The sequence below is a fragment of the Cinclus cinclus genome, chromosome 16 (assembly GCF_963662255.1).
Source record: "Cinclus cinclus chromosome 16, bCinCin1.1, whole genome shotgun sequence".
NCBI lineage: Eukaryota > Metazoa > Chordata > Aves > Passeriformes > Cinclidae > Cinclus > Cinclus cinclus.
Genome location: NC_085061.1, coordinates 8,014,724 through 8,034,415, shown reverse-complemented (window position 1 = coordinate 8,034,415; position 19,692 = coordinate 8,014,724). Strand labels below are relative to the sequence as shown.

The following is a 19,692-nucleotide window of genomic DNA, read 5'->3' as shown; positions in this document are numbered from 1 at the left end:
CAGAGACTTATTGCTGAGGAACAGTGAAGACATTTGCCAAGGCCAAATGCTTATTCACACATAGACATAAGAGGTAGCACTAGACTGACCTCAGGTTTACAAACACACAGCTTCTCCACAGCAGTTTTCTCAAAAGATGAGAGGTCTTCGTGTACCAAAAAATTCTACTTTACCTGTCAGCTCAGAAACCTCTTAAACTCAAGGACATGCCTTTCTGGGAAGCTAACTGCTGTATTGCACTGCTAAATGGCCAAGATTTACTGAGCAATCTGCTGGTGGCTGAGTTCACCAAGCTGTGGAACAGACCTTAGCCGAGAAGTGGCTGGAGTTGGTATTGAGAAAATAAAGCTTTTCCTTTGTTCACATTCAGGAGCACCATTTTCCCTGCCGGTGCCTCCAGTACTTCCAAGAACAGCTCGGAGAAGAGAACGGCAGGAGCCCAGTCGAGCTGCAGGAGGCAGAGACTGGAGCTCCTGTCCTGACCAGGGAGGGGAGCAGCCCCCCAGCCCTCCCTTGGCTGCAGCAGTCACTGCTCCAACAGGGGAGGAACCACGTCCTTGGGCACTGCTGCACTGTCCGCACTGGGGTCTGACCCTTCAGCCTGCTCCAGGGCAGCAGCAGCAGCAGCACAGCCCCCATGCAGACACAGAGCCCTGTAGCTGCCAGGGACTGAGCAGCACTGCCGTGCTCAGGCACAGCCCCGCAGTCACACGGCTCAGGACACCAGGTGAGCTGCACTCCCCTGTGGGGCTCAGGACACCAGGTGAGCTGCACTCCCCTGTGGGACTCACCCCTGCCCTGCTGGTGCAGCAGTGTCCGTGGGGAGCCCTGGGAGCTCCTTGGGGCAGGAAAGGTCTGCAGAGCTGGAGCAGCAGACAGGCAGCTTGCACCAGAGCCCACTGCTTCTGCACACAGCGACACGGCTGCATTCTCACCTGCAGTGGAGCCAATTCCACACAAACTCACACCTTCAGCCTTGGGCTTGGGTAAAAAGCTCCTGCTCTTTCCTTCCAGCTTGTTCCATAACAGGTGAAGGTGAAGAAACTCCATGGGCAGCAGTTGAGCACTCTGCCACACACTGAGTCCAGGGGACTGTACGAGTGGACTGAGCTGTGTTCCCTGATGTCTGAACATCCCCTGACAGAGTCTGAAAGGAGCTCATAGTAAATTTCAGATTCAATCTGCCTTTGGCCACAAAAAAAATGACAGCATGGAGCTGCTCAATAGCAGAAAATTAAGTAATCAACATTTGGGATTTTCAGACTGACCCAGACTCTGGTTATGAACTGGTAGATGCTGCTTTCCATTTAAGAAGCATATTTTCCTGACAGAAACTACACACCTGGTCTTATGCGCTCTTTTTCCACTGTCACAGTAATTTACACAATAGCAACATCCATTTCTAGGCCAACAGAGCAAAAAGCAGTTAAAGGAGCAGAGGTCAAACCAATTCCTTCTGCAGCTGCTCTTCAGAGGGACACATTTGGAAACAGACTTCTTAAAAAGATATTCTTTATAATAGAAATGCTGAAATACAGAAGAAAATCATGTTTACTTATGTCCATTAAAAGGGCTGAATTCTTGAGGACAAGGTACATGTTGTAAATAAAACATTTTCATGTTATGCATTTACTGATGCAGTGCTCCTAAATGATCCATATCCAACTGATGGGGGCCTAGGTGCCACATTAAATGTTTATTTAGGGTCGGGGGCCACGTCCCCCACAGGGGTCCTGTGCAGGAAGGGAGGCTAAGCCCCCCAGCCTGGCTGCCTGTTCCTGCAGAGCTGAGGGCACAGCCATGCCAGGCACTGCACACTCAAGAACTGCTGCCCAGCAGCACAGCGACTTCCAGGGAATTCAGTGGAATCCCCTTGGAGCTCCAACATCTGGCTCTGGGGACAGCTCCAGCCGGAGCTTTCTCTTGTGTCTTACCAGCCTCAGTCACTGTCCTGGTTTGCAATACAAGATATATATTCTATTACCCTGATCATCCTTATCTCTGTGGGAAATGTCTTCTGTTAATGGGCCATCACTGAGAAGGGTGATCATCCTTATCTCTGTGGGGAAATATCTTCTGTTAATGGGCCACTGAGTCCTACTGTGTAACTGATAAGATTACATCATCCCATTGGGAGATGCTCCAGCCAGGAGGACGAGCCAAGCCTTTCCTACCTAGATAAAAACTGAGGTTTAGAGCGCCAAAGGCAGCCTTTTGCCACTGGATTCCAGAGGAAGAACCAGGCTTTTTTTTTTTTTTTTTTTTTTTTTTTCTTTTCCACATCATCGCTGGACCCTTTGGAGGAAAACTGCACCAGCATCCTGACTGACAGGGTATCAGGTTGTATTCTGACTCTGTCAGTGGTTTTATTTTTTATTATTGCATGTATTTTCTTTTTTCCTTTTTCTCTTCCCTATTAAAAATTGTATTACTGACTTGAAGTCTCACTGGTTTTACTTTTCAAACCAGTACAGTCACATAGTACCACTTTTTGTCAGTCAGCTATTTTCCATGGCATTATGTAATTTAGTCATGAGGCAAGAAAATGGGCAAATTTTTTTTTGCCAAAATTCCTTTCACCAAGCCAAAATTCCTTCCACCTTTCCCTCTCCTTTGCCTCTACCCTGACACTTGCAAACTGAGTACTTGTGCAGAGCACAACCGCAGATCATTTTCATCTATGAATTATGTGCAATGGTAACATTTAAGCTGGCATTTCAGGAACTAATTCATCTTTGGATTGAACATAGTAGCATCCTTGGAATGACCAGGGAGGAGCACTAACTAAAAATTTCCTTAAGCTAACTTCAAGGCTATCAGTATCATGTACAGGATGGGGACAAACTTGAACGTTGCAGCTGGAGCCATGAAACATCTGCATCTTCTGCAAACCCTGTGCCAGGTGTGCTGAGCAGTTACTCAGCAGTTACTCAGCATTTACACCGTGCTGCACCACCCGGTATGGCCACACAGCACCTCTCGAGGAGGAGCAGCAGGGGAATGTCAGCGTGCTGCAACAGCTGAGAGCTCCACCACAAATAATTAACTCTTCTTCAGTCCCCTACACCAGCACCTGCAACGCAATTAGAACCACTTAACTAAGAGAAAAGAAAAACTAGCAAAACCATGCCCAAGGCTGTACACAGGCAGCTGAGGGGCAGAGATCCCCTGAGGACACAGATCTCATGGGACTGTGTGGTCTCTCTGGCAGAACCACAACCCTGCTGGCACTGACCCATCAACACTTCCTGCACTTCCCATTCAGCCTCAGCACTTGGTGAGGTCTCAAAGTGCCAGCTTCACCCAGCTGCCCATTCAGGCAGGCAGTGCCTCGCCCCATCCTTGGCAGGCAGGAGCCAGTGCCCAGTAGCCAGCCCTTTCCGTGCCCAGCACTGCCTCAGCCAGTGGGGCAGAGCTGCCAGGTTAAGTAGGACTGAAAACTGCTTTTGAACTGCTTGACATCAATATTAAAAGGCTGTTTAGCACAAAGAGGTGCTACGAGGAGCAGCAGCAGCTGTGCTAATGATGCACACTGAGAAGGTCACAGCCATGGCCCAAATCCTGCCCCTTGCTCCTCCAGCATGGCCTGTCATATTTAGTAGAGAGGAGAGAAAGCACGGGAGAAGATGCCAAGGCTTCCCATTTATCAGTTTAATCTCCATCAGGGTCTGATGGGCACATTAAACTCTCTTTCCAGCCTTCCTCTCTGCGATCACTCCCTGCAGTGGCTGCACCTGCCCAGCTCCAGAGGGAACTGGAACTGCTGGAGTGCACAGCCACACATGGACCCAGCACCCAGCTGCCCACGGGGAGAGACTCTGGTAACCCCCAATAGGGCAGCCCCTGTGCTCTGGCTGGGGCTCCCTGCACACACACCCCAAACCAGGCATTGCCTAATCACAGACTGCTCTCAGACAGGGAGAGGAAAGTCCTGGAGCAGACAGCAGGGATCCAGGGTGCAGGCGAAGTGCAAATGCACAAGTGTGTCTTGCAGAGATCTCAAGGACATGCAGGGATGACACCTCATGAAATTGCCTCATCAGGAGAAACTGGAATAATGGGCTGGATGCATCTATCACAACAGCCCAGAGCATACAGAAAAGGAGCATCTGTGGCTGGCTTTTCCCACTTCCAATTCCGCTTTTTTAAAAATTGCATCTTAAATCTCTGCACTATGAGTCCCATATCCAACAAAGAACACAGATGACTTCATGCACATTTATACACCTCACAGAAGAGGCTCCAGCAGCAGAGCCACACAGCAGCTGCAAACACAGGCAGGGACAGCCATGCAGGAGAGGTGGCCTCTGCCTGCATCATCATCATCATCCATCTCCTGTGACAGCCACGGGGCCAGGCACAGGCATTCCACTGCTAGACACTGCTCTGCTGCCCACAGCAGCTCCTGCCACCCAGACTTTTCTTCATTTGATACAAAGACAGATTATGGCCTTGCAAGATGTTTGAACAATTCCTTTCACTACAGCATGAGCCAAACAAGATGAAGGGCTGAGGGTAGGACAGCCATGACATTGCTTAAATTAAGGTGCTTGGAAAAAGGAGCAAGCACCTATCATCAGCCTGGGGAGAGGAGGGTTTGCTCCTTTCTTTAGGAGAAAAAGATTATCAAAAGATTCCAGAGAACTCCAGGACAGGCAGTTTCTGCCACATCAGATGCAGTACATTTATTAACTAAAGTCAGACCACTTGATGAATCTAATTTTGCCTGCTAAGCAAGCAACAGATCAGATCAGGAAGCGTCAGCATCTTGTTGCTCTCACCCTGATTAATGACATTTCACTCCTCCTCATTAAAGCACTCAGTCTGTCACAAAAAGCCAAATCCAGCCCCAGAGCATCTTTCCTGAGTGACCCCAAAACAGGACTGGGACTGCAGGACCCCACTCAGCATCTCCAACCAACCCTCTGCTGCTCCAGGCTGGCCAACAGCACCATGGGGACCAGCAAGTCACAGAGGGGACTGAGAATGGAGAGCAGTGGGGCCCCTTCTCCTCCCAAAGGGGTTTGTACATCTGGAAATGCTCACAGAGCCACTGTGAAGAGGCTCTGCCAGGCAGGCTGGGCTTCAGGGGTTTGCCCTGCTAGCACATCTCCCTGATCCCCCCTCCCTCTGTCCTCTCAGGGTGCTGGGCCAGCTTGTGTGGCCACCAGAGCTGGAGCAAGACCTGGCAGGGCAGGAGGCACCAGCCAGGAGCTCACTGCTCTCCCCACACCTGGCCATGGACCATATGGTGTCTGCTGCATAAATGAATGAAGTGTTTTATAACACCAGACACAAAGGCCAAATTCTGATCTGAATTAAACAGGTATAAATCCCCAGATAACACAGTGCTGACATCAGTGGGTTTTTTCTCTTTTTTTCTCCTTTGGCTAAGATAGGATTACACAGGTTTAATCAGGGATTAGATTTTGCTTCTGAGCTCTAGATACTGGAAATATACAGATAGTCCAATACTTCCAAAAGACATGTCTAATAGATGACAAGAAACAATTTTCTAGCAGTGAGTTGTCTAATTATCCATCCACCTAAGAGATGTTATGGTGCCCAACATGATAGTATTTCAAAAGGGAAAACACTTTCTCCTCCTCCTGCATTCCAGCATGGGAAAAAAACAGTTTAATTTGACTCATATATTAGAGATTTCTTCCCTATATCTGTATACAACAGACAAAGTGCCTGAATGTTTGCTGGGTTTTCTTGTGGGAAAGCTAAAGCAAGAGGAGAAAGGAGAGATGAGCAAGTCCAAATGTAGATGTGTGATGACTCCAGACACATGATGGTTTCCATCCCTGCCAACAGCAGCTAGAGGTGATGCTGGTATCTCAAGGTCATACTTCCACATAGCTAGGGAAATCAAAATTCAGACATACTTCTGGAGGAAGCCTCAAGACAAACATTTTATCAGCCTTCAACCTGCTCAGCTAATTGGGACATTTGGAAATCAGTTTGTTAATTTAAAAAAATACCACTAAAAAGCCCCACTAGCTCCGCATCCTGTTGAAACAGGCAGCATTGCTTCAAAAAGAAAACATTTCAATGAAAGCAACCCAAAACCCAGAACTACATAATTATCAGTACACATCAAAAATTACTTTTTTTCCCCCCTTTCAAAATACAAACTTCATTAAATAGTCCCCATATTTTCCAAAAGGAAAACTGAAAATGACCCAACAGAGGAAACAGGTATACTGCTATAGAACAGGAGTCTGTTATTTTAATCAAGTATTGCCTATTAACTGGAAGTTAATTAGAGCCGTGGAATAAAGCATTGAAGTTTTCCAGGGGTCTGGAGACAGTTGTTACAGCACTTGGGGCATGGAGGTGGCTGATAGCATTGCCAGGGCCCCTCTGCTGTAGCCATTGAAACCACAGGTACAGGTCTGCAAAGTCTCAACACTCTCTCAGGAACAAAAATATTTTAAAAATAAACAAAATGGAAAAATTGGTCGCAAAATCTATTACAGAAAGCAGAGACATTGCCAATTTTTAAAACATATTGGAAAGTTAGGAGTATCACCAAATCCTACCAGAAGACAGAGTGCCTGTGAGCTGCACCCTCAGGCACGACTGACTGTGACAATGTCACCACTGAAGGTCACACATGTACCCAGGCAATCTCTACCAACCAGCACACCCTGGCTCAGCCTGCTTCCCTCTCCCAGGCAGAGCATCCTGCCCTGCTGGAGCCGTGGTCACCTTGCAGACAGGAATGGAGCAGTGGGATGAGCCTCACCACTTCTCTCCATCAGACACCACCAGCCCCAGCGCTGTCCTAGCTCAGCCACAACAGAGGGCAAAGCAGATTTTACCTTCACACAGAGAGAACACAGAGCATGGAGATGATTTCTCCCTCTTTGGGGAACTCTGCTTGTGTCACAAGCCCTAAAAATCCTGCCATGAAAATGTGTCCAAGAACTCATTTAAAATGGGGAAAGACACACAGTCACCAGAAGGACCCTGGGGAGACAAACATCCTCTAACTGGGAGTGATGAAGGTTGTCTTTTTTATGGCAACTGATGAAAAGATGCTAAGGAGTCATTGAGACACAGTTTGCCCTGGAGTGCTGGTTGTTTTTATTGGACCATCTGGGCTTTACTGCAGTGCAAACAGCATTACTGATGATTGTTATTAACAACACTATAATCATTAACAAAATACTACAGTGCTCAGGTTTCAGGTGTTGTCTGCCTTCCTGCTGCACAGCCCCAGCTTTCTGACAGGCTGAGATTTAGAGGACAGCCCAAAATCCCTCACTGGAGAGAGCACAGGGACTCTGGGTGCCCATCATCCAGCCCTCCCAAGCACAGAGGCTGCACTTGCATCTCAAATACTCTTTTTTCTTCATGGAAATGACATTGGGCAGCAGCTGCCAGTGCTGCTGTTGGGGCCAAACTCCACCTTTCCCTTTCCACCAGACAGAGTAACTAACACCTCTGTTCACAGGTGTACATGGTTAGGAGAACACCCTGCCTTTCAGAGCCTGCCCCATTTCCCCACCTGCAGGAAGCGAGTCCATGACTTGCCTGCACTCAAGCAGAAGATGGCACATGACATGTGGGGGATACATGTCAGGATGCCAAAAAATCCCCAGAAAGTGGAAAAAAACCCACCCAAAAGAGTGCATTTCTGTTACAATATGTATATGGCTGCTCATTACCTAGACGACATGTCTGATGAAGTAAATGAAAATCAAACAACCTCTCCACCAGCTGTTGCCTTTTTTTTTTTTTTTTTCGGTCAGGACATTAGACTTGTTGCTACAAGTATCAGCGGCTTTCCTGGTTTCAGTCTCTTTTAGGGGGAAGCTGTTAACAGACAATACTTGCAGTAGTAACCCCCACCCTGGATGCTTTTTCCTGGAGAGGACACTTCCACCAGAGCTCATCCCACCTCAGTTTGGGCGCTGAGCTGGGACACGTGAGTTAGTGACAGCTCCAGTAAGCATCTGAGGAAGGAACAGAGGGGAAGGCAGGAAGGGAGCTGGTACAAGGTGTCCTGCACCAGTGGGGAAGGAGAAGCATTTTGGTCTGTAAATGCCAATAACTTACAGTATTGAATCTCTGTGTGCCTAAGGAGGAGGAAAGCTCAAAGAACCAGCCCAGTCATCCCCTCCTCCAGCCCAGGCTAATGCAGAGCTCTTCCTGTGCACAGCATCTTGGAGAGCCCCTCCCCAAATCCAGCTGGGCTTCAGCCCTGAGCTTGGTCTGGAGTTCAGCCTTCCAGAGCACCACCAGGAAAGCAGGAACAGTGCTTTACCGTGTCTTCACTGTTTGCACACACAGTCCTTGCTAAGATCACAGCAAAACAGTGGAGAAATCTATACCAGAGTGCTCTGAACACAGCTTGATTCAAGATGCACGGGAGAAAAACACGGGGGGGGGAAACAAAATTAATCTTACTTTGCCTGGATAGTGCCTTACTTTGCAGTGGTACTAGCCCCACTGGGAGCCAGGAGCCCCAGCTGATGGGAACTGGCAGAGTTCCAGGGCTTTTCAGTGAAGCCAAGCCAATGTAAAGATAGATGCAGACTGGGTCCAAAATATGAAGCCACAATAAAGGTTCCTTTAAATTATTGAAGACATACTCACTTCTGGCTTCCATGACTGCTTTTACAGCTCTCTTTCTCCATTCAAAGCATCATCACCCACCCTTCAAGCAGAATTATTTTGCTTTTCAATTGGACTAAATTTAATTTACTGACCTAATGCACTAGAGATGGGGATTAAAAGAAAATAAATAAAAAACAATTCCAAACAAAACACACAACAGAAAGAACCACCACTGCAACAAAAAAGAATCCTAAAGCACCTAAGTTAAAAAAAACAATAAAACAAAACTACACTCCTGCTGTGCAGAGATGCAAAATACAGCTCCTCACATTGCAAGATACCCAAACTGCCAAGCATTTGTTCCTGATTATGTTTCAAAGGAAGATCCCAAAGCCCTTCACGAGTCCTTAAGCTGCACAGTATTGCAAGGTGCCAAGAAGGAGCTCTGTGGGGAACGCCACAACCCCATTCCCAGAGCTGCAGAAACTCATTTCAGCAGAACCCCACAGATGCACACAGGAATAAACTGGTGCTGCACTCCCTGTTGGGGACACACCTCCACCAACAGGAGGAGCAAATCTGTCACTTGGATGGACACTGAATGTGGCTCAGCATCTTCACCACACCATGGCCCCTGATCCTGCGGTCCTCATGGCAGACAGTGCAGGCACCGACCCAGCAGAAGGCTGTCCACACAAAAACATGACCAGCGCCCCTGGCTCCAGCTCTCTGTTGGCTACACCAAGCACACATCTCACACCTGAGTGTCCCAGGTGCAGCAGAAGCACCAGCCCATGCTGCACCTCACCCTTCAGCCCAAGAGCAACCAGGGGAACCTGGCCCCACTGCTCCTCCCAAAGCTCTGCACGTTCCTTCCCAGCTTTGGAGCTGATGGGGACATTTCTGGCCTGGCATTATTTATTGCAACATTCAAAGCAAGCAATATGTCACTTAGAAAATGAAGCCTCACTTACGAGGCTCGGCGCTGAAATCCAATTGTGTGACATAGGGTGATGAATCAGCCAGCTTCCCATTGGCTCATTTGGAAATACACCCCTTTGCACAGGAAAAAAATACTCAGAGATCCACTCATTAATCCTAACTTCATCCACTGTGGTGAGGAGCAGAGTGCTCCCCTCACCCTCCCAACTGCAGAGAACTGCCACTCTGTTTGCCTTTTCTGCTTCCAGCAGGAAAAGGGGAAAACGAGGAACTGAGTGATTCACACCTGTCAAAAGATCACCTGATAGAAGCTTCCAAGAACAAATTCATCACTGCACATGCAAGGTACAGTCAGGGTGACATGCATGCAAAGCAGTGATTAATTATAGGTGTTTTGCTGAGGCATGAAGGGCAAAATTTAAATTGCTAATCAGCATCACTTTTTGTTATAACATGTTTGAAAACAAACTAATGGGTTGGAATAGCTCCGTGAACCAGCTTTGACACGTGTATCTTCCATGTAAAAGGTAAAGTTAAAAAATACTTCAAAATACATCCTTTCAGAAGCAGATTCTTTTCATCAAAAGAAATGGTGGATAACGGGTGGCAGGTTATCCAAAAAAGCGTTTGTGAAGCATGAGAGCCCAATGTGGTAAAAGAGTGTGGTCCTCAACATCCAGTCCCTCTGATCCTGATGGTGCCTGAGCTCCACAGCTCCATTGGGTGGGTGAAGTCATGGCAGGGGGGGGAACCCCACCCTTCACAGGGCTCCCTGCAGCCCTGCTCCAGACTTCTGTGGTGGGAAAAGGCAGAGAATGCCACCAGCCTCAGCAAGACCCTGGCCTGGGAGTGCAGTGCAGCCAGAGCATCTCTGTGCTCTGCCACTCCTGCTCACAGCACCAAGGTTCTACTGCCTGTCTTCATGCCTCAAGAACAAATATAGGAGATTCAGAAACTGTTCAAAAAGAAAAATTTCTATCCCAGCCCAGCATCTCCAGTGCTGACAAAGCTCTCGAGTGAGATCAGCTCAGAGCTTGCTCGTGGCCCCCAGGCTCTGTGGTCTGTGTCTGAGTCCATCTCAGCTGTGCCATGCAGAGTTTGGCACTGAGTCCCAGCCCTTTGGAAACAAAGGCATGAGCAAGCCCTGCTCACAGAACAGCTGAGGTCAGTCTGGAACCTTTAGGTGCATCCTCTCACCAGCAAACCACATCAAGTACCAGAAGCTATTTTGCCAGTGCCTGGGCTCTGTGATTGTTCACTACTGCCCTCCCATTCTTCTCAGGTTTGACTTTATGCTCAGGTTGGGGGCCACTGAGAAGGGCAATTAATGTTCCTCCTCTTCCTCTGCACAGAAGCATTTCAAATGGGACCCATTAAGCACAGGACCGGCTCCCAGTCAGATCCAAGGGTTGAGTGGAAATGCTGGGGACAGTTTCTGCAGAGGACAGAGTGCTAATGAAGCTCCCCAGGACACTCCAGCGATGGGCACCCCTTGTAGAGTGGGACAAGCAGCCTCCTGCACAGCCACAGCTGCTGCTTTGTTCACCTCGGAGCCAACCACGACCATGCCAAGCTGATACCACCACCACAATTACCTGTGAACACCAGGCTGGCATTCTCCAGCTCTTCCTGTGGGACCTTGAAGCTGAAGGATTCATTGTAGAAGGGATCTATTGTGCCCCGCATGCAGGACGTCTTCTTGGTTTTTGTTAATTTTAACCCATGAACAAGCTGAATTTTCACAAAGGGATCTGGCAAAAAGCACAAAACACAGGCTCTGCATTACAGGGATCAGCACTCCTGTTCATGAGGGCTGGGCACCACAGGGATGGGATGGGAAATGGCCTTTGGAAATGGCAGGGATTTGTACCCCCACGCTGCTCCCAGAGATTTGCAGTGGGTACGAAAGTCAGGCAGCCAGATTAAAAACAGTCTCTGCCAAACCCACAGTTAATGTCAACCTTGACAGAGACCAAGCATGCTGCTCTTTTTGGAAAATGCCAATATTGTGGCAGCAGCAGAGGCTGGAGTGGGAACATGGGAAAACCACCTGAGGACAGAGGCACGAAGCAGTTCCCAACCAGAGTGCCCAGAGCCAGCAGGGAGCAATGCCCATGGGCTGCCTTACAGACCACAGCACAGGGGCATCAAAGCTCCTGGGTCCTCACCTCAGCCTGGCTCAGAGATCTTTACTTTAAATTTGGCAAGCCCTCCATTCTATCTCAGAGTAAGTGTTCCAAATACTTTCATTATTGTTGTTTATACATACAAGACAGACATCCAGAGCCTTGTATTAACAGGAACTGAGCATCAAATCCCCCTGGGCTTCCCACAAATTGCAGCCTCACTGATCTGCTTTAAAGGCACATATAATCTGTGCATGAGTAATGTGAGAAAGGCACTGCCCTTTACCTGAACCTTGGCTCATATCTGTCTGGAGAAGCTGTTTTGCTCTAATGATGTCCACGTTCAGTCTTCCTGCACTTGGTAGGTAGTTTAGTGACAATAGCAGCTCTCCCAGCTCCACTTCATTCTGCAGGGAAAAGAGAGTGTGAAGATTTAGAACAGAGCTCAGAGGGGAAGAGAAGGGAGAGAAATTAAATAAATCCCATTTGTCTAAGTGCCTGAAAAATGAATTTTAGTCACGCTCTGAACTGCAACCAAGAACCATCTGGTGGTAGCTCGTGCTAAGCGGAAACAAGAAACCATCCCCAGATGAAGATCTTTCTGTAATCACCAATCCTTCACCAGCCTCCCAGCAGCCATGCAAAGAGGATCTGTAAGGAGGCAGGGGTACAAGGTCAGTAGCTTCCACCTGCTCCATTTTTAATGGTTCCAGGTAGTTCTGGTCTTACCAATGTGCAGAACACAGACCCACTGGAGAAGACACTCTCTTTCCTCCCCAGCCCCCACAGACCCCACAGCCACTTGGGAAGTGCAGACATGCAGTGGTTAATGGATCCCTGGGTCACAGCAAGGCACTTCAGAGGAAACGTTCCCTTGGCATCTACCAGAGACCACAGCACAGCCTGACTGTGCCCTTGCTGTTCACCAGCCTGCACCATGGCCACAGCTCCACATCAGTGCAGCTCTTCATTTATTTTCCTTCTATTTTATGACGCTGAAAACTAGTAATTAAAGAGCTGGAGAACCCACATCAGACTCTCAGAGGGTTTAAAATAACCTCTCCTTCCTTGCCATGACCTGGCTCTGAGAGGCTCTTACTGTCAGATGAAAAATACACACATTGAAACAACCCTGGAGACTGGAAACACACCAGCCAGTCCAGGCAGGGAATTGATCCATCTGCCTAGTGCCAGGTCCACGCAGGAGTGCAGAGCTAGTGCTTCATCCCAAATAGTCAAACACTCCAAAACCAACCTAGATCAAGTGTCAGAGCCCGTTCCCAAGAGGAAAAGGAGCTGCAGTGGTATTGCAATAATAACAAAAGGCTTAAATATCTTTACTGATGCCCCAAATATTTGATTAGAGAAACCAGAGACTACGGGTAGACAGTAAAGTAAAAGGCTCTCAGAACAGTACAGCCTGAACTGACCCAAAGAACCAGGCTCATTAGCAGATGGGCCAGAACACCAGGTACAATCCCTGGCCAAGACACCAGTGGCTCGGGGAAACTGAGGCTGGGGCTGCTGGAAAACCCAACCAGGAAAAGCATGTGATTTCTTAATTCAAATTCCTTTTGTCACAGCATCTTGTGGGTCACACTGTGGAACAGTATGGTGACTCCACAGCACACACACTCACAGTTACTACTTGCATTTTCTTTTTTTGCTGCAGTATTTCTGCCTCACCCAGAAAGAACTTCTCTTCCATCAACCTGGGCCAGCTCCCACATCACAGTGCTGTTCAATACAAGGTGTTTTAAGTTCTTTCCATCAGAAAGCCACTCCCCAACACAAGCCTGACCCAATATGCACACAATACTCACAACTCTGGCAAGGCTAAGCTACACCTACATCCACACTCTGTGTGGTGCCCTGTGGTTGCACCAACGTAAGGATCTGAGAGTCTCACATCCAAGGTGGTCTAAACACCATCTAATTGACTTAAACTACCACTTTTCATCTGATTTTGCCAAAAATTGCTCCTCTCAGGCCTGTGGCTGGATCAGCCTGCAGACACGTTTATCATCAAGAACAGTCAGTGATTTTTAATCCTATTACCAGGACAGAATGGAAGCATCACAGTGCCCACACCACCACCCTCAACAGGAGCCACATGAGGCAGCCCTCCATCCCAGCTCATTTTTTATAACACATAAACAACCTTTTTAACAGACACAGTCCTACTTCCAACTTGCACTGCTGGTCTGGTTCCATTCAGGTTTAAATTCCTAGAAATTCAGGTGCATTTGGACACTACAAATTAGGAAACTGATCCATGATTTTGTTACTTGCTGGGGAGAGACAAACAGCTCCAGCTGCAAATACCAAACTTGTGGCACAGCCAGGTGGCAGGCTGGCATAGGGCAGTGATGCAGGAACTTTCCAGTCACCTCAGGCTTAGAGTGCTGAAAATCTGCATTAAGATTTGGGATAATTACTTGTGGAGTTGTCAATTGATGGACACTGCTGACCTTATCCAAGAATTGCAGGAAATAAGATGTTTCCCTGGGCCAGAGAAGAGCCATGGAGCTCAGCAAGGGAAGACAGACCTCCATGCTTCCAATTCATTTTATTTAAAAAAAAAAAAAAAATAAAAAAGTGCCTGATGTTGTACACTGACATTGTCAGGCTGGATCTGTAACACCCACTTAGGCACTGGCATCACATCCGTGGGATGGGACTTGGGCACGTCCCATCATCCGTGCAGAGATCATGGAAGGAGACACTGCAGTGCAACCATCACACTGCTGCCCAACCCACCCAGCCTTCCACAGGTAAAGGCAGGACCTAATGTTCTGTAGGACCTAACCTAACAGGGATTTCATAACCTCTTGAAAAATGTTTTTGGCAATCTAGGCTTAAATTTGTGTAAGGAGAGATAGAAAATAATATAATCTCTAAGTGTGATCCACCAAAGACAGCAGGCAGACTATGAGTAGCTTTAATCAGTCTCAGATCAAGCCTGAACTCACAAATCCCAGCAGCACCCTCTGCCATCTCATGCTTTTCAAAGTGCCCACATTTGTGTTCACTATTTTGAGGGAAGGCACATAGAGCCCCTGTCCCAAAGCCGTGGCAGGATGCTCGGAGGCAGCAGGGAGGAGCAGCCCCGCTGCAGGCAGAGCACCAGCAGCCCTTGCAGCAGTACCAGGAGGGGTTTCCAGAAGGAAGCCCGGATTCCCGGATAGCTCACCTCCCTGACAAGTGACTCAGCCTTTTCAAGGCACTGAACGCCAGCAGCCGACTACCTCTGATGTTATAAATGCATTATTCTAGCTCAGCCACGAGGATCAGGGAAACACGCTTCAAACGCAGCCCGCTGCCTCAGGGGATGTCAAACACTCAGGAAAATGAACCAGTGGCTGGCAGACACCCAGGCTGGCAGTGCCCTACTGTGCCATGTTACACCACACTCACCAGCTCGGTCACCTGCCATAATTAACAAACGAGCAAAGAATTCACAGGCTGCTCCAAGAAGCAGGAGGTACAAGGCAGGAGGTTTTAGCTCCCCAACAAGCTCATGCCATGGCTCCCTTAGCTGATGTGACAGTCTTGCTCACCCACAGCTGGGAACCACTCTGTGCTGCCAGAACCAGGGACCCCAGCCCAGCCCCGTGTCCAGAGGGATCTTGTGGGGGGACAAAACATCACCCTTCTTCTGTCTGCCACTGGGACATCCCCAGAGCCCGGGCTCCTCTAGGGGCTGGGCTGAGCAGAGGAGATGCCAGTTCTTGCACAGGAGGTGCCATCAGCACACTGCTCACCGGAGGGCAAGGAAGTGCCTCCATTTTACGTTTCCTAGGTCTTTCCACCAGGAAACTACAGTGCTGTTGGTTTTGCCTTCAATGTTTTGCTCCTGGCAGGCAGCGTGCAGAGGTGCCCCTCAGCACCCCGTGCTAAGGCATCGTTTCAGTGCCGTTATGATGCTGATGACGAGCTGATTCCTGCCGAGATCCCAGATGACCCTGGAAAAGCAATTTCCTGTTTGATGAGATGCCGGAGTGACACCAAGTCTGGGATGTCTGAGACTCCTGAAGCTCTGATTAACATTGCACTCCCGGCTGTATTACACTGCCAGGTTGGATTTGCAGCATTGGCTCGCCTGTGATCCAGAACCTTCCCCACTTACCGACTGGGCTGAACCCAGAAGTTTTGAACCAGGATTTTTTCTGTTCCTTTCTGTCATCTCTGAAACACAAAGAGGCTCCCCCCAAAGGAAGATGAGCTTTCAATTAATGCCACTCACACATCTTGTTTGGACCAGGTAATTCCTTCCTCACAACCCCCCAGACTGTTCCTTGTGCATTGCTACAGCACCAGTAAAATTCTGCAGCTAAAACCCTTCCCAACAGGAACCAGAGCACATGACATCAGCACTGACATCTACGCATCGCTGCTAATGAAGTTTCAGATTGATTTTCCTCCTCAAGGTTATCTGTGTTGGTACCTCCAGGCACATCAGAGAACTGATGGTTCAGAATAGTTTGTTCTAACAGGTTTTCTATAGCATCCTGTGACATAGCCATTGTTTCCAGAAGGTTGAGCTATTAAGGACCAGAACCTGAGAAAAAAATACACTTACCAATGAATAGGAGCAGTGTTTCCTACATAACTGACACCAACTGGATGTATGATGAAGAAAGTCACAAAATCCCTTCTAAAGGCCAACTGCCTTTGCATCAGTTTGAAAGGCCATGACAAAGCCTCTGCTGTGCAAAAACCTTTGGGAAGAAGATATTCTATGGAAAGGTCCTGCTCCTGGACCAGCCTCTCCTCTGGGGTCTTCCTCCACAAAATACACCCCACAGCATCCCAGTTCTCTGCAGGAAGGGCAAGGAGTGAACAGCACTGAAGGGAAGGGATGAGGGGACCAAGAAGACAGATGAGGATAAAGACAGAATAGTCAAGAAGAAAAATTTTTCAGTGCTGGCTCTTTAAAGACTCAAAAAGGAAAGGGGGGGGGGGGAACACTGAAATGGAACTGAGGAAAAACAAACATACAGAGTGAAAGAAAAGAAGATAGTAGAACATCACAAGCTGAAATATGGAAACAACGCACAGGCTCAGAGCTAAAAATGTTGATATCGTGATGGACAAGCATCCATCACAGTTCTAACTCCAGTCACCTGCAGGGTGGGGGTATCCTGCCCTCTGCCAGGCTTCGCCAAGGGCATCTCCTCCACTGGCCACAGGTAAACTTCCAGGGTGATTTTAACAGCCAGCTGATGAGCAAACATGGCCCCATGTAACCACCTCATACCATCTGGAACATCAGAACTGACAGGGCATTCTAGTGCACTCATAGTATGAAGTTAAAAAAGCAAGTCCAATACACACTCCCCTCTACTATAAAAATGGCTTAATTTGAGGGAGGAAGGAATTTAATGCTATTTTCCCACCACAACTAGGCATTTTTTTTTCTTTTGCAGAATGATCTCCAAGCTCTCATTACTGCTGGTCTAAAACATTTATTCCTGCCCACTCAAATCTGCCAAAAGAGAAATGAATCATATGTCAATAAAACTTGGGGTCCTGAACATGTGCTTCAGAATTAGTTTTAGCAGTGAAATATGCGAATCTGAGCCCTGCTACAGCATAGGCCTGCCAACTTCATTCATGGTAATTAAGCAAAGCCACACACATTTCAGGGGATATTTAAGGAGTGCAGAGTGTTCCTATGGGGACTGGACTCAAGAGCCTTTCCAGGAGCAGCTACTGCACTTTGGAAAGGCATTAATAACCCCGCAAGAGAAAACCTCCCAGAACTAGCAAAGGTAAAGAATTTGGCAATACCTGCACTGACATTTTGCACAAGGAATAAGGAACGAGTCCTTCTGCTCAGCTGCTGGCTCTGATGATGCATGGGGCAGCAGCTCCCCCGTGCCTCTGCTTTGGGCTCGATCCCCCCAAGCACCGAACGCTCGATCCAAGCTCCAAGTGCCTGTGTGCAGGTGCAGCCTCCTGCCCGAGCCTTGGCACCGAGCTCTTTGCAGCTCTGGCTCCTCAGGCTGAGAGAGCAGCCCGCTGCTCAGCTGTGCTCTTGTTCTCTGGCCACCCACTGCTGACAGTGAGCAGGGCAGTGCTGCACAGCCACCTCCTCACACCAAGGAAAGTGCTCTGCTTGGTCACTCACAGCAGCTCTGTGAGCTGGTCATGAAGAAATTCCGCCAACGATGAGGAGCTGGACATCCCATCCACAGACCCAAGGAGCTGATCTTGGTCCAGCTCCCAGTGGAACCAACAGAGCTGTTGGCTGTAGAAGCTGGACCCTGCCTCAGCTGGGAGAAGCTCACTGTCCCTGCTGACGCTGCACACACCAAAAATTCCTGGCTTTCCCCACCTTTTTCAGCTCACAAGTGCTGGCACAGCCCTGTACTAAGGCAGTGCTCCAGCTCTGGGATGAGGGAACTCAGTGTGATGGTGGGACAAGGACTCGACACCTGACTTTATCAGCACACTCTGTGTCAATGGCTTCCAGGTGGAGACAGCGAGTGGAAACCAGATATTCATCTTAGCTCATGTCATCTGGCCACTTTCTCTGCTCTTTCACAATGCCTGCTGTCCGCCCACTCCCACCAGTATGAAGAGAAAACTTCTCCACAGCTCCTGCCATCTGGATCCGCTTTCCTCCATCTCTCTCCAGCTCACGATGTTTCTGTCTAGAAATTCCAGCTTTAAAAAAAAAAAATCACATATTTTGTGTCTTTCATCTTCACATATCATGTCTATGACCGTCTGTGTTTCTCTCCCTCCTGTTACTGCTTTTCCAAGCACCTGCTTCAGCCTTTTCTTCTGTGGCTGTGGGGGTGCTGCCAGCTGCTGCTCTGTGTCACAGCCCCAGGGCAGCCAACCCAGATTGGCAAATTTTCCTTGACTAACCATCAGAACTGCACCACAGCAGTTTGTGGTGCTCTCCAGGATCCAAGGACACCTTCTGAAAAATAAAATGCAACCGCAGGTAGATACGTTTTTTTTGTCCTTGTCTATCACCATCTCTCAACACAAAGCAGTCCTCAGCAGGCTCAGGTTCAATCCAACAAGAAACTGATAAAGGCTGTCTGTCCCTCAGCTAATCATACAAAAAAGTGAGAAGTATAAAAAAATTGTCAACGTGTCAAATCTCTCATTCCACAGGCAGAAGAGAAGGTTCCAACTAGTATTAAAAAACCCCTAGAAATTTCTAGCATGAACAACACTGTTATCAAAAGACATTAAAAGATATTTTTTCAAAGCAATGAGCTTTATTGTTTTACTTCTTCCAGGATTTATCTTAACCCTTTGATAAATTAATTTAATCACCACTAGGATGAAACATGCTTTACTCAATGAACTTTAAAAATTTTATCATTGAGAAAATATGGGAAGATGATGCCAAACATCATCCCTGGACGTGCTGTACAAGCACTGTTGTTCCCTTTACAGTTGCAGTCTTCCAGCTGAGGTAAAAGCAGCAAAAAGGTATGAAAGGACCACTTTACTGATCAAAGCGTGGAGGAATTTTTGCCTAAGTTTTTCCATATGATAGCAAGGGGATAAATGCAAAAAGCTTTTAAGACTGCACATTCAAATGGAGTTTTGTCTTTCTCCTTCCTTTTATAAATATCAGAAATGCCAACTTCTGCATAAATAATTTATCTTGAATGCTGGTGAAGCAGACAGCACTGCTGAAAACAGCAGCAGCTTTCAATGAAACTTTGGAGAGGGAGAAAGGAAGAGCTGGCTCTGAGCTTGGCACATGAAGGCAGAGATGATCTTTTCTAATCAAGGTCTGTATTAGCTGTGGAATGAGTCCATGTTACTCAAAGAGATGCAAAATACAGAGAAGTATTTATCATGCAAAAGCTGGGAGCTGGGGGGAAAAGCAAAACTGCATGGTTGGAATCACAGGAGGAGAAAGACATGCAAAGACATGCCCTACATAAACACATATTCAGGGACCCCGTGATTTTGACTTGTGCACTGGACTTCCAAAACTGGACTGTGCACAACTTCCAAAACTTTCCTTTCTTGTCTGAGCACCATTCAAGCTAATCCCACAACACTCCTATTGTGT

At 47.8% G+C, this 19,692-nt stretch overlaps 1 protein-coding gene across 1 annotated transcript in view; it reads right to left on the bottom strand.

Moving 5' to 3' along the window:
• The window catches only part of SYT17 (synaptotagmin 17), a 34,874-nt gene that overhangs the window by 2,576 nt on the left and 12,606 nt on the right, over window positions 1-19,692 (bottom strand). The window contains exons 6-7 of the mRNA XM_062503728.1: window positions 11,926-12,046; window positions 11,109-11,264 (exon numbers count right to left, since the gene is read on the bottom strand). Of these exons, the coding sequence (XP_062359712.1) occupies window positions 11,109-11,264; window positions 11,926-12,046 (277 nt within the window). The remainder of the gene's footprint in view (window positions 1-11,108; window positions 11,265-11,925; window positions 12,047-19,692) is intronic.